The following is an 18,012-nucleotide window of genomic DNA, read 5'->3' as shown; positions in this document are numbered from 1 at the left end:
TGGTAGAGCCAGCTGAATATCTGGTTGGACCACTTTTTCAAATTTGTTTCTTCTTGTTCAAAGATAAAAACTGTCCCTAAGTCAGTGTTTCTGTTTTCAGATAGCTGGAAATAGTATTATTGAACTATGCCTCTTCAGCCAGAAGGGTTACAGATTTGGTTTAAATTGTTTTAAAAATGTCATGAAATTGTTCCTTTTCCACAAAAAGGTAAATGACTGGTAAAAGTGTGAAGTCAGCCTTACAAAAGATTAGATTGGCAGCTGTTTTTGAAATAGTAAACATTGTTGCACAATACAATCTGAATAAAAGAAAGAAATCCAAAGCATTAATCTGATGTTAAGAACTGGGGAGATCAATGCTCAAGATTTTCATTCCCTCCAGCAAATAGCTCTCATATTTCTCTCCCACCTTTATTATTGTAATAAATAAGGCAACATACATAATTCCCCTTCCTCCTCCTATTTATGTTACTTTCAACTATTGGATAAGGGCTCATGCATGCTGATGTGGGGAGTTGCATTATAGAAATAATTTTTGGAAACAGCCAGGTGATGATGAATTAATGAGCAGCAAAATAATATTTGGTGCACTGAAGTGGTGGCAGAGACCTGCAGCTCAAAAGACAGGTATTTTAACGTTAGCAAGTAGAATGGCGCACCATTGAATTGAGACTGGAAGGAGAAAGATCCTGCACTAGTTTCTCTTCCCACATTATTTTGCTACAGGTAAGTGGCTGCATCGTATCAGTGATATGACCAAAACTTAAACTGTAGTCATTTGGCTCAGCCGTGTCCAAAAAGACAGCTCCCTTGCTTCTGTTTCCAGGGTAGAAACTGTAAGTAAAAACAATGTCTCTTTAGCTGGGAGGCAAGAGTATGCATACAACAAATTGTTTACTATTACTGTATTTTGCTATTTACTCTTTAAAACATAATTGTGTAACTAATGTGAAATAAAAACACTGAAGATGTAGTGTTCTAATTAAAGTATCAATAAAATTAAATAGTTAACATATGCTGGGACAAGTAACGGGAGCTTATCCCATTACGCGGGACTAGGGATTTGAACCACTGAACTGCCGACCTTTCGATCAACATGCTCAGCACCTTAGCCACTAAGCCACCACATCCCCAGCCCTTAGTAGGCAATATCAAAAAACAGAATACTGTTTTAGAATAGCATGATCTTGAAAACCTATCAGGTTTTCTCTGCCCCATCTTAAATCAAACATATAAGCAATAAGCAAACTCAATTATTCTGTATTTCTTTGTCCTCTTCCCAGGACTGAATATTATGTTTTTTATAGTTAACTTTGCTGTTTTCATTCTTGTTTTATTATGATGTATTTTGCTTTCTGTTCTATCATATTGTGATATATTTTCATAGAACTGTTTACTGTCCTAGGGCAATCGGTAAGTTGAAAATATTTTTAATAAATGAAAGAAAGAAATACCTCCCAAAAGGTCTGATGCCAGTCCATGTAAAACGTTTTAGCTGTTTCAAAGGCAGCACCATTCTCCCCTCAGCTTGATAATTCTGAAAGAGAATACAGTTCTGATTATGAAGCTTTGGATTTTCTTTTATAAACTTCATTTTGTAAAACATAGAAAAGATGGCTTTATTGGCAAAATTCACAGTAGCATTGTGGTGAGGAAAAATTTATTTATTTCATATCCAGATCAGACCTTGAAACTGCCAAAATGAGGCCACCTTTTTTGTTTTATCATTGGCCAGAAACAAATAACTTTGTTTTTTGTGATTTGTGAGGAAAATGATCAATAGTCAATGGATGCATTTTGCTTGGTTGAACTTGTGCTCATTCCTCTTATTTATATCTATAATATGATGGACCTTCAATTTTTATGCATGATATTTGCTCAACAAATATATAAGCTAAATTCTTTGAGTTTACATTTCAATAAGAGCTTTATGATCTCCTGAACTCTTTCCAGGCTGCTGTTAAAATCTTGAACCAGAGGAAAGGAAAAAAGAAAAAGTCATCTGCATCATAATCAGTGTCTTTTCCAGAAACTCTTTTAAAATGATTTTTTAAAAGGGAGTTTGTCACGGGAATGTGATAACAATGGCTTTGGTCCAGTCCAGCCCTATGAATGGTGGAGAAAGGGGAAGGAGGGAGAAAGAGAGATTAAAACCCTCTTCTTTTTCTGGTGTGCTGGAAACCAGCCTGGAAACCCTTTTGAGGGACAGATTTATCAAAAAGTTACAACAAGCCATGGTTTCCCCAAATCCTCCTTACCACTGCTTAAGCAATTTTACTTAAAGAGGAATAGAGGATTAGAGGTTTGAGAGCTAGCAGTTATATGTTTGGGAGATATCAACAACAACAACAATAGTAATAATAACACCATGACACCAGCGGAACTGCAAAAAATTGCGCTACTCGGAACATCATATATTTTAAGAAGATATTTGGTTGATACCTAGGACGCTGGCAGCAACCCGTATCAACCATTAGCACTTCCGGTGCGACCGGAAGTTGTGAAATGAGGACCTCCGGGGTAGGCGGGGAAGGTCATTTTTGCCCTCCCCAGACTCCTAGAGAGGCCTTGGAGCCAGGTGAGAAAAAAAAATGGGCCTACTGGGCCATTGTGTGCCAGGAACGGAGGGATCGGGGGGGTGGTCATGTGCGCATGCGCAGAGCGCATAGAATTATGGGTGTGTGCATGCGCCCGCGTGACCCTCCCCGCCCCCCCCTCCTGACATAGGATGGCAAAAAGGTTAGTCATCACTGTCCTAGGATAAGAGAAGCATTAAATAAAGTGATGCATTGTAAGTGGGATAGGAAAGCTGGGTCCCCTTCAAATATTTTGGAGTATACTTGTGTTTGTTATGATTGACTATATTGGCTGGTCTAACAGGAGTCCAGTCTACCTATCTCAGTATAGTAGTATGACCTTCAAACAGAGGTTTTATCTCTAGTGGTAAATAGTCATGTCACACCCCTCCATTGCATCATGTATTTTTTATCTTTTTTTCTAATTGACCAGAAAAAAAACAACCCGGATATTTACGCTATGTGTTTCAAGAAATTAAAATAATTGCACAGATAATCCTTGGGTTATGATTTAATCCAAGGATTATCAAAATTACCAAAGTTATTATCAAAGGGACCAAAGTTACAATGGATTTGAATGAGAGGGTTTTATGACTGGTCCTCAGAGTTCTGGCTGTCATAGCATCTCTGCAGTCATGTGATTGTAATCCAGGCACTCAGTCAGTGGTGGGATTCAACCACTTCGCACCACTTCGGGAGAACCGGTTGTTAACTTTCTGAGCAGTTTGGTGAACTGGTTGTTGGAAGAAATCATTAGGGCAGAGAACCAGTTGTTAAATTATTTGAATCCCACCACTGCACCCAGTGCTTGGCTTGTGGTTACATTACAGCAAATCATGATCACTTGATTCCAATTTATGACTTTCTCTGCCAGGTTCTCACAAACAAAGTCAATGGTGAAGCCAGCAGGAGGTCACAAGTCAGTTCTCTTTCTTTTTTGCCCACCCACACTCTATAGCAGGGATGTCAAACTGGATTTCTTCGAACCCTTAGCATCCCTTAGCAATCTCAAAGAACAGTGGTAATGCAATGGTTAGAATACTTTGAATACTGCATCCAATTTTGGTTGCCACGATGTAAAAAAAATGTTGAGGCTCTAGAAAGAGTGCAGAGAAGAGCAACAAAGCTGATTAGGGGACTTGAGGATAAAACATATAAAGAACAGTTGCTGGAACTGGATATGTCTAGTCTTATGAAAAGAAGGAGTAGGGGTGACATGATAGCAGTGTTCCGATATCTCAGGGGTTGCCACAAAGAAGAGGGAGTAAAAATATTTTCCAAAGCACCTGAGGGTAGGACAAGAAGCGATGGATGGAAACTAATCAAGGAGAGAAGCAACTTAGAACTAAGGAGAAATTTCCTGACAGAACAATTAACCAGTGGAACAACTTGCCTCCAGAAGTTGTAAATGCTCCAACACTGGAAGTTTTTAAGAAGAGATTAGATAACCATTTGTCTGGGTTATAGGTAGGGTTTCCTGCCTAAGCAGGGGGTTGGACTAGAAGACCTCCAAGGTCCCTTCCAACTCTTGTTATTTTGTTCTGTTCAGAATGCGGTATTGCAGGCTAACTCATCGCTCACTCCCAGGAGTCTGATCCTGACTGGCTCAAGACTGATTCAGCCTTCCATCCTTCCAAGGTGGGTAAAATGAGGACCCAGATTGTTGGGAGCAGTATGCTCACTCTGCAAACTGCTTAGAGAGGGCTGTGAAACGGTATATAAGTTTAAGTGCTATTGCTATCTTTATAACTCAAGGACAACCTGTATGAAATTCTTCTTCCACACAGCAACTGACTGTTCTTGAGGAAATTAAGTATCTCTCAACATTTTTTTGTCTTCAATTCATCAGTCTAGGACTGAATCCAAAAGAATTGTTGGGTCACATATTTTAGGACTTACTTACATCAGGCTGAAACTTGTGCTTAGGCGAACTTTCTTCAAAGATTCTCTGGAATGGTTTCATCTTGAAAGCATGAACATATTTTCTTAGAAAGTAAATGGGAAAAAAGCTTTTTGAGGTAATATCAATTCAAAACATTACTACGGTATGTAGTAGCTACATGTGAATATTTGATCGTGGATGATAGCATAAATATATGCCTGACACTTTTTACTAATTATAAAAAAAATGTTCACAAATTATATTTGATAAAAAAAATATCAAGTTTTTACCAACTCTGCATGGTTTCTATTTTTATATGGCATTTATTTCCTGTTCATTTGTAATTCCTGCTGTTTTTATGTTTTCTGTTTTATTATATTTTTGTGTGCCACCCAAAAAGTTTCTTTTGGTGAGATGGGTAGCTGGATAAACTTGATTAATATAAAAATAAAAACCACCTAAAAGCATGCAAGCCTAATTCTGAGCAGATGCACTGGAGCTGCACAAAGTTAGGGGATGGGTTGTTTTACCATTGGTAGAATTTCTCAGCTCTTGGACTCTGCCTGCTATCCGCAGAGGTTCAGCCACCACACCTATCAATGCTGAACTACAGTTTTACAGGTTTTTTTTAATGGTGAGTAGGAATGGTACCATGCCAACTTTTGTGATTGCAATGAACTTTAAGATAAAGGTTCCCCTCGCACATATGTGCTAGTAGTTCCCAACTCTAGGGGGCGGTGCTCATCTCCGTTTCAAAGCCGAAGAGCCAGCACTGTCCGAAGACATCTCCATGGTCATGTGGCCGGCATGACTAAACGCCAAAGGCGCACAGAACGCTGTTACCTTCCCACCAAAGGTGGTCCCTATTTTTCTACTTGCATTTTTTACGTGCTCTCGAACTGCTCAGTTGGCAAAGCTGGGACAAGTAACGGGAGTTCACCCCATTATGCGGCACTAGGGATACGAACCGCTGAACTGTCGAACTTTACATCAACAAACTCAGCATCTTAGCCACTGTGACGTCATGTCCCTGTGATGCAATGAACTTTACAAATTATTAAATACAATATGGACTGTTGGTTAAGTAGCATTTATGTTCTCCTTCAGATAGCTAGAAAGCTACACTGGTTGACTCATGGAGATTATCAGAATTTTCAGCCACTATGAAGGCATCATGCATCTATTTTAAATTTTTTTCTGAGGATTTGAGGAATGAAACTGGTGATAGTACGGAAGGGGCTTCTGGCACAAAGCATGATGATCGAATAACTTCCCAAGGTTACTCAATGCTGATTGTCAGGAGCCATAGTGGAGTATTATTGTCAGCCCTCCAAAGTAGATCAGATTAGGAATCCTATGTCACATAGTTAATACTAGTTTTACTGTAAAGTTATAATAACTGAATCTTGCAAATCAGAAGGAGCTTCCTCCCACTCTCCCTTATCTTCTCTAGAATTAGGGAGGAGCTTGCCGAGATGTTTTCTCAGGTTACAGTTCTGCTCCAGACTTGACCTCCTTCCATTTGACTGTTACTTTGGTAATGACCTTTCCTCCTGTCCATCAAGGCCATCCCCTCTGCCTTCTACAATTATGCCCAGAAAATATCTTGTTCGTAAGCTTATGTATTTGATTTATGGTTAAAAATCAAAAGGTCCTTTTGTTCTGATCCATCAAAGCTCTTCTTAAAATGGTCAACACACTGCATTATTTTTCTAGGTCAAATAGCCAAACCACACTGTTATTCATCTATTTTTTATTTGTGAAATATCCTGACATTTCATCTTACCCCAAAATTTCAGCACTTGCATTAGTCAAGGCTGGTACTGAACTGTTTTTTCTCTCATGAAGATCAGAGGAACTTGGAGAGCAGTGGTCACACCCTGTATCCTCTGGTAACAGAGTATTCAAAGGTATGTAATCTTTGCCATCCTATGAAGACAGAAAGAGAAAGTGGTGAAACGAATTGTTTTATAAGCAATGTAAAACACACCTATCTCACGACTATGTAATAAGTTTTAAAATTTCTCTACATATCTTAAAACAGTTTGATTCATGTCACACTTAAGCTGAAATATTACAGTATAAGCTAGTTTAGCTCCTTTACATTCAGAATAATTGTATGGCACAATCATCATGGGGATTGAGATGCGTCCTGAAAGCATTTTTGGATGACTTGCTTTCCTAGCAATGTTTCATAGAATAAACTTCCCATAATACTATACGTTTCTAAACACCGGGTTAAAGTGTATGAAAAATGTCTTTAAGTATGCCATCTGCTACTTGAACTGAGAAATGATAAAACTCCATCAGAGTCGCATCTTGTGAATTGAATGTGAAGGTCAAAGGTGGATGAACTGACTAAACATGGACTAAATTAAAGGTGGATGAATTGACTAATTGAATCTTATGGGCAAAGCAAGTAGCTTATCTCTGGAAAAGAACATGGCACCAGCCTCCATGATGCTTGAATCTGCTCAACTTCAGCCCTGGAGATTGTTTGCATGCTGCTATAGCAGGGGTAAAATGCTACGCACTGCTTCGGGCGAACCGGTAGCGATGGCAGCACGAAGCTCCGCCCACCCGCACAAACGTTGTTACTTCCTGGTTTTAACCAGGAAGTAACCTGTTTTTGACCCTCTGCGCATGTGCAGAAGGCTTTGCGCATGCACAGAGGGTCCAAAATAGCACGTGATGCATGCATGCGTGGAACATGCACTTCAGAACTGGTAGGGAAGGAAAGTAGATTTCACCCCTGTGCTATAGCAACACTAAATCTTACTTCTAAGAGAGTAGAAGTATGAGGAAAGTTGATATAGTTTCCACTGAACTTGTTCAAAGAAAAAGCTATACAAGACACATCACAGTTTTCTACATACCTGTTGTACATTAGCCTGAAGTAAGTCCCCTAATATTTCCACCAGCTCTGAGAACCATGGTCTTTCATTTGGATCTCCTTGCCAACAGCTAAGCATAATATGGTATCTGCCAATAAACAGAAGAATTTAAAAAGAGATCACAAACTTTGCTTCTGCAGCGGCTTATCTCAAGTGTAATCAGTTTCATTTGGTGGATCACTTTTAACCCTCATCCTTCCATATGAGCTCCATTTTTTAATAGTTAAGATATATGGCCACCTTTCCCTTTTCTTTTTAACAATTTTAATGGAATTAATTGTCGCTGGAGTTGAGTCTTTCCACCTTGCTCTTGGTCATCGTCTTCTTATCTTTCCTTCTACTTTTCTCAGCATCAGAATTTTCTCCCGAGAGATAGGTCTTTGCATACTATGCAAAAGAATGATCATTTGAGCCTGGTTATTTGTACCTTGAGTAAGAACTGTAATTGGATTGGTTTGAAGAGCCATTAGTTTATTTTTTTCATTATACATGAACTTTCCAAAAGAGATACGAAGTGAAAAATGCTTATATACTTTGGCTCTGTGATGGTTTCAGGAGAAAAACATGGATTTTTGTCGTAATGATTCCATAAGGCTGTTTAAAATATAGGATGGGAATGAAATAAGGGCAGGATACAGTTAGGAACATTGGAGTTGATGGGATGTTTTGTTGCCAGTATAAATTTCAAGCAATGGAGTGCTTTAATGGGAATTTGGGTAATGCCTACTGCATCTTATTTCAATACTATAATTATCTAAAAGCTTTTCTAACTTAGTGAAAGCCTTCCAAGTATTGGCTACACTTTGGTTCATATCAGTCTTTCATGTGTTCCAAATTTATCAAGTCTCTGTACTGATTTTCAAGCCAAACATCAGCAGCTACTTCAGATACTGTATCTCAGCCGCTGATAATTTCTGATCTCTTCCTTGAGTTTCTGTTATTCTTTTAGTGTACACACACACCAGAGCCAGGCAGAAAAATGAACTCTATAGTTTTGCCATTGGACAGCTATCTATAAATTTTATCATGTATTTGCATTGGCTGGACACCCTTGGAAGTTGGAACGTAAAGGAACAAGATGTTGGCAAGGTGTATTATTCTGCTGCACATGTGCATTGTTGGATATCTATTGAGAATCCCATCTGTCCCTTACAACAGACCCCAGGATGTTGGGCTATAAAAGTCATATTAGAAGAATACGGCCAAAGCCTAATGGGGTTCCCATAGTTGTTTGGGGAACTTGTATGGTAAATAATGCCTGTTTCAGAAGTAGGCTCAATTGGATTTGTTGATTGTTATCATGATTGGTGATAACTGAAAAGTTTAAAACAATTAGTTTAGGATTTTAAACAATACAGCCAAAATAACAGAAAATGTTTTTTTTTCCTTAAATTGTACCCAGTTATGACAGCTTTAGAGTTATGACTGATTCCAGGGAGATAGTAAAAATTTGCAAAACAAGTAAGAAACAAGGAGGTACAATCAATCCTCAACAGAAGAACATGTGCTTCATATTTGAGATACCAGCAAGACTCTGCAAGCTCAGTTTCAGAATTGAGATTGAAAAATGTGAAGGAAGGGAAGTTACAATCTCCAGGCAACTCCCATCAAAATTCAGACAGTCCCAGATCTCTCAAACCTCTTCGATTCAGTATTGTTCCCTTCCATTCTCTCTTCCTTTTGCAACATTTTAAAAGACTTTCCCGCTTTCTTCTCGCTCATTTGTGGAAGAGGCAAAAGAAGATTATCCTCCCTTCTTCCATTTTACTTTTTAAAACAGAAAGGAAATATTTGAATTAAACCTTCTCTGTCATTGCCCCCACCCTTTGGTACACCACCTTCAGAAGATGGTTAAGACTTGGCTCTGCCAATTAGCATGGAGCTCTAAGTGTTTTATGCAATCCTGAGGATGGCTGATTGGCTTGAGGATGGTCCCTCCACCTTATTAAACCCCTTTTAGCCTTGTTAATTTTTTTAAAACTTTTAACTTATTTTAACCTTGTTTTTTAACTCTGTTTTTAGCGGTGCTTTTTAATCACATTTTAATATTTTATGATGTTCTTTGCAAACTGCTGAAAATCATTTAGGTGAGATGGGTGGTGTAGAAAATTTGATTAATAAAATAAAAATTAAAACCATAATTGGATTCCACATTAAGATAAAGAGCATATTCACTTTGTCTCATTCTCAGCTCACTGTGAATAGAGACGTGTATATATTTCTTTCATTGATTTGGTTTAGAAATAATCTTTCCTCTTTTTTTCTTAATACAATTGCTGTCTGAGCTAACTGATGGATTGTTCTATGGATTTCTTGGAACGTAGAAGTTAGACGCAGGGTAATTTCTAAGCATTTTTCCTGGACATAGCTCTGCTCTATGGTGGCCCCTTCTAAAACCCCAGGCTGTTGGGTATTTTTATGTGCACCTTACAAGCAGGGTGCATATTCCAAATAAAAGCGCACAGACACACAGACACAAAGACACAAAGACACATACATTTCTGGGGTTGCAAAATCTGGAGCTTTCATGCATATGCCTTCTTTTAACTTTCTGAAGAAGACTTCATCTATTTGTATGCCAGGATATGGGGATGCACCTAAAAAAGAAGAATTAGAAATGGAATCTTTAGAGTTAAGTACTTCATTCCCAAATTCATATTTTCATCAAAGCGTTTTTTTTCTCAGAAAGCAAGGAGTTAATTCAGAGGTAAAAGCTGCCCTAGGAACATGTACTAGATGACCAGAAGATTGTTTGTCTAAGGAACTGCTAGCATTGCCCGGTTTCCTCTGCTGTTGTGTCTGTCTCATCTGCCATTCTTCTTTGATGAATGAAATTGTTGCTTCCTTTGCAGGATGGATTTTGTATCCTGCATTCCCCCCCCCTTTTTTTTTTAAAGAATGCAATGCCTCAGCATTCTCATCTTGAATGCCTTATACTACTTCAGTCTGAGATATTTTGGTGTTTGTCTGCCTGGTGAGTCCCATTGATCAGTACAGAAAGGAAGCAGCTGTGTGTGCCAATGGTCCAGTATTGTGTGACCCAATGGGCTAGTAACTGTGGTTGGTTGTTTAGACCTCCCATCTCCTCCCCCCCCCCCATTCCCCTATCTCTATGTCTAGAAGGATCTGTTATCTGACACCACAATTTTCAGATCAATGCCTTTGGAAAAAAATTATTGGGACGTGGTTTGGCAGCAGCCACTGCTTTCTAACAGAGTTCATACACATGCACACACACACACACACACACACACACACACACACACACACACACACACACACACATATACATATATATATACCAATATTCAAAAAGTGGAATAGCACTTAGAGCAAATTAGGGAATTTAGGCCAGGAATTTGATTGTTTTCACTTGATTATAACTCTTAAATGATTGTGAGTGATATAATTTAATAGTAAAAGATTCCTTTTCCCAACTTAGTCCCCAAAACTTTAACCTTAAACTGTCTACTGTTGACCTTACCCCATTCCTAAAAGGTCTGTAAGGGGTGTGCATAAGTGCACCAGCGTGCCTACCGTCCCTGTACTACTGTCCCCATTTATTCATATCCATTTCATGTATTCATAATCATGTTTATACTTTTACCTGTTATCTTATATATGCTTGACAAATAAATAAATAAAATAAAAATAAAACTCATCTGAGAATTTGGAGATTGTGAATCCTAACTCATCTACAGGTTCCAGGAAAATGGAGGATTTAAAATGTTGATTTGCCACTGGTTACAATTTTCTTGCAAATAATCTATTTGCATAATGATCTATTATAAAATCACCAGTAATTATATGTGTATTTATTTTATTAATGGATTTAAAAGATGTTAATTTATATTTATATTTATATTTTAAATTTATATCTATATATAAATATATATATATATTTATGGCTGAATTAAGACTTCTTATATAGTTTGCAATCCTGCACTATCAAAAGTTAATTGAGGACATTTACGGTATGTATATGTGTATGTATGTATGTATGTATGTATGTATGTACGTACGTATGTAAGTACGTATGAATGTACCAAATCAGGTGAAGTTCAACATACAGTATATAGGATTGCAGATTAGGTATTTGCTTTTATTATTTTATTTATTTTATTTCCCAAATCTTAAAAATGGAGTATCTTACTCCATTTTTCTTTACTAAAGAAAATTTTAATTTTAATTTTCTTACCTAAAGAAAATATTTCCCAGAGTAATACTCCATATGACCAAACATCACTTTTGGTACTATAGACTTTATCAAATATTGATTCTGGTGCCATCCATTTGAGAGGAAGACGTGCCTGCAACAAAAGTTCATGAATCTTATAAGTGTTTTTGCAGAAGTAGATTTTTATTGGACTATGGATTATAAACCTTTTTAAAATACAGGTAGGTTGCTGAATTTCTCCCCTGGCCCAGCTCTAGGACCTTTGTTCTAGTCAACTCCTATTGGTGCCAGGATAAAGGATATTGATTTAGGCAACATCTTGCCATTTCTGAGTTATGTGTCCAAAGAAAATATAATTTCACTGAATGGGTTCACCCAGCATACTAAACCCATGTTAACAAATATAGCACTCTGTGTCCAAAACAAACCATATTATGCCTGATGTGATGGTTCGGATCACATTCAATATGCGAGGCAATGTCTGACTTCTCACAATCCACTGAACCCCAAAGAAACCCATTCTATTTTAGCCCTATCATGTTCCATGAATCCAAGCCTATGAGAATTTCAGTAAGATTTAAATGGGATGACTCTGCTCAGTGATATAAGGGAGCCACTGCAACATGACTTCTAAAATGGCTTTGTTCGTATTTGGGAACTCTGACATTGCATCCATGGAATATTACCAGCATTATAACCCTTCTTCAGAACCCTTCAGAACAATATACAGGTGGCTAATATTGTCTTCATGATACCCCATTGCATCTTGGGAGATATAATAAGATTAGGGCAAACTTCTTTCCAGGTCTAAGCATAGAGAGATAGTAATAGCACTTAGACTTATATACCGCTTTACACAGGGGTGAAATGCTCCCGGATTGGACCGGATTGCCCAATCCGGTAGTGATTTTTCCCTGCGGTTCGGCGATCTGGTAGCAATCGCTGCCCGGGTTTTTTTTACCTTCTGTGCATGCGCAGACGGTGCATGCATTTCCGAACCGGTAAGGAAGCTAAGTAGATTTCACCCCTGGCTTTACAGCCCTCTCTAAGCAGTTTACAGAGTCAGCCTATTGCTACCAACAATTTGGGTCCTCATTTTACCCAGGATGGAAGGCTGTGTCAACCTTGAGCCTGGTGAGATTTGAACTGCCAAACTGCAGGCAGCCAACAGTCAGCAGAAGTAGCCTGCAGTACGACACTCTAACCACTGCGCAACTGCGGCTCATTGTGGCAGATGCCAAATGTAATCAGCAACGTGCTGCCTCTAGCAATTTCCTGCTCCCTTTTTTGGACTCTGAAGGTTGTTTTTAATCTTACGCAAAAGCTAAGTACCATGTATAGTCTCTTTGCTATATTTTACAAACAGAAAACATAATTCTGGATCTAGGCAGCAGACCTTTGCTTTCTGCTATCTTAGCAAGATGTAAGTCAAGAAGTTTGCCCTTTACACCACTTTCTAAATTGTATCTGGATAGCACGCTTCCTAAACAATTATATGTTATTTATACCTTCCAAAGTGTAGGTCTCTGAGTTTGTTGTAAAGTCATCAGAGCCCCAATCTGGCCCACCACTGACTGGTCTGGCAAGGTTAGTCCAGAAATAAAATACCAACATATAAACTATTTTAAAAAATAAAAGGACTGATGGACATTTCCGAGCATTGTTTGGAGGATGCAAACAAGCACAATGTATACAACTCATCTGGATTGCTCATTTTGGCGCTAAAGGAAAGAGCATCAATGCTTTTAGGGGCCTTTTGACTACAGAAAATGTAAATACTGAAAGAGCTTTTTCATGAGCTGTTCAGAATGATAAACAAAAGTACCAAGTACAGTAGCATGATGGACTTACGTCGCCTTTTCTCACATAATCAGGATTTTTATAAGTATCTCTTGCAAGGCCAAAATCACAGATCTTCACAACGTTGTTGTCAGATAAAAGGATGTTTCTGGCTGCTAAATCACGATGGATGCACTACAAGAAAAAAGTTGCATAAAAATAATTTATTAAAGTTCCTTTTCCTCTAACACAATAGAGTGCTTGTCTTTTATCTTTTAAGACGCTGTATGATTCCTGATTGTTCAGGGATATTTCCAAAAATGGCAGACTTAAGCTGACTTAATAGTGATTTCTTTTCCCACGGATAGAGTTGCTCTGTAGAGTCCAGACTTATTAAAAGTGACCTTTCTTGTCTAATTCGTTCTAAACATGGTATTGAACTAAATAGTTCTGGTTAACAGTGATGTGAGTCATCAGTTGGGATATCTTAATGACGCTTGCTGGGAAAAACTGGCTGCTCAAAGTAATTTCTATTTATACTTTTAAAAAGTATATTTTTAGCACATCTTTCTGCTTAAATTGGATAACAATACACAGTTAACTGAAAACATTAAAATGAATGAAACAAAGGCAGGATGGCATATCATGACACATACAACATAAATTCTTATAGAGACATAATTTTTGTTTATAAATTCTGCCTGGAATCAAGGGATTAACGGAATAATAGAATAACAAAGTTGTAAGGGACCTTGGAGGTCTTCTAGTCCAACCCCCTTCTCAAGCAGGAACATCATTTCAGACAAATGGTTGTCCAATTTCTTCTTAAAAACTTCCATTGTTGGACCACCCACAATTTTTGGAGGCAAATCGTTCCATTGATTAATTGTTCTAACTGTCAGGAAATTCCTCCTTAGTTTTCAGCTGCTTTGGAGAAGTTAAGAGTGGTGCACAATTTCCCCTTCAAATTGTAAATGTATTAAAGTTAGTTAGCACCATCTCTGACAAACATGGTCCATTATATCTTCTCACAAGGGATTCTGGAAATTTTCATCCTATTCTGCCAACTGAAAAAAAAAACAAAACTCATTTTCTCCTATCTCTCTTTCTTCCAGTGATAGTCAGGATGGGAAGCACATATGGGTTTTTGAATAAAAGTGTTTTTGTGGGTGTGAAAAAGGTGTGAAGGAAAACAGCTGTTTTTTAAATCCCTGAATTGAGATATCAACAAAATTGTGTAGTCTCATACATGTTTTTGCTATTACTATTTAAGGTTATTATTATTTAATAATAGGGGATGCAGTGGCTCAGTGGCTAAGATGCTGAGCTTGTCGATCAGAAAGGTCAGCAGTTTGGTGGTTCGAATCCCTAGTTTCGCGTAATGGGGTGAGCTCCCGTTACTTGTCCCAGCTTCTGCCAACCTAGCAGTTTGAAAGCACGTAAAAAATGCAAGCAGAAAAATAGGGACCACCTTTGGTGGGAAGGTAACAGCTTTTCTGTGCGCCTTCGGCATTTAGTTATGCTGGCCACATGACCACAGAATTGTCATCAGACAGTGCTGGCTCTTCAGCTTAGAAACGGAGATGAGCACTGCCCCCTAGAGTCGGGAACGACTAACATGTATGTGCGAGGGTTAGGTTAGGGTTAAGGGAATCTTTACCTTTACCTATTTAATGTTAGTGAGCTAAGAAACAATTTAAAAGTTTCCATTTTGTCTACAAAAATATATGCTTGTTGACATACATACATCCATACTTACATACATACATACAGTACTATCTGTTACATAACAATTAAGAGCACAGAATTTCTACTTTTCAAAAAAAAAAAGCAATGTGAATCTTATACATCTGATGGAAAATTGCTAAAATGTAAGGAACGTTACATGCATGCATACATATGTACAATTGTACATACCCATCACACTATTCCCTTCTGGAGAAAGCAGTGTTAAATAGAGAGTACAAAAAGAATAATAAATAATAAATAATAACCAGATGGACCTATACATATTGTCCTTTGCTGCTTATCATGACTTTGGTCAGTTAAAGCTTTCACGTAACATTTTTGCTACAGTAATACAGTATAGAGAAGGTATAAAGTAGATTATTAGCATTAGTTGTACCCATGTCAAGTACAACATTTTCTGCCATCGCTAATGACTAATCCTTAGGGACATTGGAGTCAATATGAAAGAAGGGCAACCAAAGCCCATTGTAATACAGACATGTCTTCTTCTTTCTATGCAAGCCAGTCTCTTCTAGAGCCTGAAGACTACTGTGCAAGGCCATATCCTTGGCTTTTCTCCTCCTTTGGAACAGCTTATCCCAAGCAAGGATGGTCTCCCACTTTTATAGCTTCCCATAGAATAGTTAAAATCTGGCTTTTCCAGAAGACTGTTAATTTCATTTACCGTTAGTGTGGGTGTCATTCAATGCTATTAATGCCCATGCATCCGCAGCTAAGCTCAAGCAAGCGCTTAGCAAAATAAGTTGAAGGCATTTTTCATATTGTCTTCTTCACAACTGAGAGCATAAGTGACAAAATGTATCTGTTTCAGTCTGCACTGGTTATGCAGCCCAAGGACGAACCACACCAGGATTATATTTTATTATTTATAGGGGTTTCTTTAATTAATTGTATTGTGCTTTATGAATGATTGAGGGCAAAAGAAGAAGGGGACGGCAGAGAACGAGGTGGCTGAATGGAGTCACTGAAGCAGTCAGCGTGAGCTTAAATGGTCTCGGGGGATGGTAGAGGACAGGAAGGCCTGGAGGAAAGTTGTCCATGGTGTCCAGATGGGTCAGGCACGACTTCGCAACTAACAACAACAAATTGTGCTTTAAACTATGCTTCATTTTGTATACCACCTGGAATTGGTGGAGTAGGGTAGTTTAGAGATTCAATAAATCGCTAAAAAATACTTAGCCTTACAACCCACTAGCTGGGAGCTATATGCATATTAGTTAACAATTCTTTTTGTTGTTGTTGTTATTCTGGAGGCAAATGCAAAGAAGGAAAACTAACCTTTTGAGATGACAAGAATTCCATGCCTCTGGCTACCTGAAAGCTGTAAGAAATCAGATCTTCCATGGTGAGGGGCCACTTGTAGAAATCACTGACATCTGAAATCAAAGCGGCATGGAGGTGGTTAATATGACCTCATCCTGACAGTAATTCATTTATTGTAGAGCATTTCAAATTTAGTTCACTAATGAGAGAGGGAGGGGGGAATCCTTATGATACACCAAAGACTTCCCCTTGGATAAGGAAGAGACAGTAACACGTCTTCCTGTCTAACTGAGGAATTCTGTAAATAAGCTTATTTTAAACCATCTTTTCTTGGAGCTGAGCGTCTCCCACGGATGTTTACGAGGGTGATAAATGGAACAAGAAAATGTCAAAGATGCAGAGCATGACTGTAAAACTACACAGGCTGTATAGAAAAAGGAAGGAATTAATACCTACCCTCCTCTTCCTCCTCCACATCACTTAAACTTTTATCTTCCTGAAATCCAGAGCTAGCTAAGCTTTCTCGACTTGGGATATTCTCCAGTCTTTTTTTTTGACCGCTGACGGGCTCAACATCCTTCTTCTCCGTCAAAGGGTCTCTTTGAATGGATCCACACTTGTTTATTTAAACAAGGAGAAATTATTGGCAAAGCAATGTGGAATTGCAATTTTCCATGACCCGCTCATTATAAAACACTTTTGAGTTCCACCTATTTCAATTTGATAATTAAACATGGACTTTAATTTTTTTCTACTCCAATTAAAGGAATAAAGCCAGCGATATTCATATTTAACAAGGAACCATTTAAACTAGAGAGTTTTAAATCTCATTAATTACAGTCAATTCTAAGTATGACTAACTTTGGATCCAACCCAATGTGATTTTGAAGTACTTAACATGACTTAGGCCGAGCCATAGGTTATTTGTGTCTCTCCATTCAAAAAAGTTTGAAATGTGCCAGTGAATTCCTTCCATAACTTAATGTTCTTCAGTGATGAGAATTAAGTCCCTTGGAAATGATTCATGCAAGTGAGTAAAACCACTTTTGTTAGAGAAAGCATTCTCTCCATCTTCAGTTTACTAGTTAATTTGTCAGGGGAAAACATATTTCATTGCTTTAGTGCAGCTAACTATCTACCCAGTCAATATTTTTAAGTCTAGCTTGATCAATTTAAGATGGTCTGGAATGAAAGCAGAGAGGATAAACATAATGTCCTACAGAGATTTAAAAAATATTGACATTTTAAAGAAGCATGGAACTCATAAAATTCTTCTTACACAATGACTAATCAACTACAAAGTTTGTATATATGCTATAAACTTTTAAGAGGGAAAATACTAAATCTATAAATGTATAAGCAATCAACAACTTTTAGGGCATACATCCATTTGATTGAATTTTTTTTTGCAAAGTTTGGCAATACCATATTCCAGGGTTGATACCAGCTGGAGATAGTTGAGAAGAGACTTTCTGCCCTTGGCCCCTACTATGTGGGGTACTACAGAGTTTGGTACTCTCTCCTCTCCTACTTAACATCTTCTGTATATGAGGCTGCTGGGTAGGGGCAACCATTGCCATGATGTAAGGTGTCATCAGTGTGCTGATGATATCCAATTATAAATCTCTGCCCCTGCTGAACTAAGTGATGCTGTGGACATCTCATCTCAGGGCTTGAAGGCTGCGAGGGTCT

General features: G+C 38.1%; 1 protein-coding gene across 1 annotated transcript in view; it reads right to left on the bottom strand.

Annotated features, from left to right (window-relative positions):
- Positions 1-523: 523 nt before the first annotated feature.
- FLT1 (fms related receptor tyrosine kinase 1) overlaps positions 524-18,012 on the bottom strand; it is a 122,974-nt gene continuing 105,485 nt past the window's right edge. The window contains exons 21-30 of the mRNA XM_070943655.1: positions 16,777-16,936; positions 16,336-16,433; positions 13,381-13,503; positions 11,551-11,662; positions 9,850-9,949; positions 7,335-7,440; positions 6,245-6,387; positions 4,480-4,561; positions 1,455-1,537; positions 524-834 (exon numbers count right to left, since the gene is read on the bottom strand). Of these exons, the coding sequence (XP_070799756.1) occupies positions 639-834; positions 1,455-1,537; positions 4,480-4,561; positions 6,245-6,387; positions 7,335-7,440; positions 9,850-9,949; positions 11,551-11,662; positions 13,381-13,503; positions 16,336-16,433; positions 16,777-16,936 (1,203 nt within the window). The 3' untranslated portion in view covers positions 524-638. The remainder of the gene's footprint in view (positions 835-1,454; positions 1,538-4,479; positions 4,562-6,244; positions 6,388-7,334; positions 7,441-9,849; positions 9,950-11,550; positions 11,663-13,380; positions 13,504-16,335; positions 16,434-16,776; positions 16,937-18,012) is intronic.

The sequence above is a fragment of the Pituophis catenifer genome, unplaced genomic scaffold (assembly GCF_029215685.1).
Source record: "Pituophis catenifer annectens isolate HBS135680 unplaced genomic scaffold, rPitCat1.0.hap2 SCAF_4, whole genome shotgun sequence".
Taxonomy (NCBI): domain Eukaryota; kingdom Metazoa; phylum Chordata; class Lepidosauria; order Squamata; family Colubridae; genus Pituophis; species Pituophis catenifer.
The sequence above is the reverse complement of the archived record's forward strand: the minus strand, read 5'-3'. Positions and strand labels throughout refer to the sequence as shown.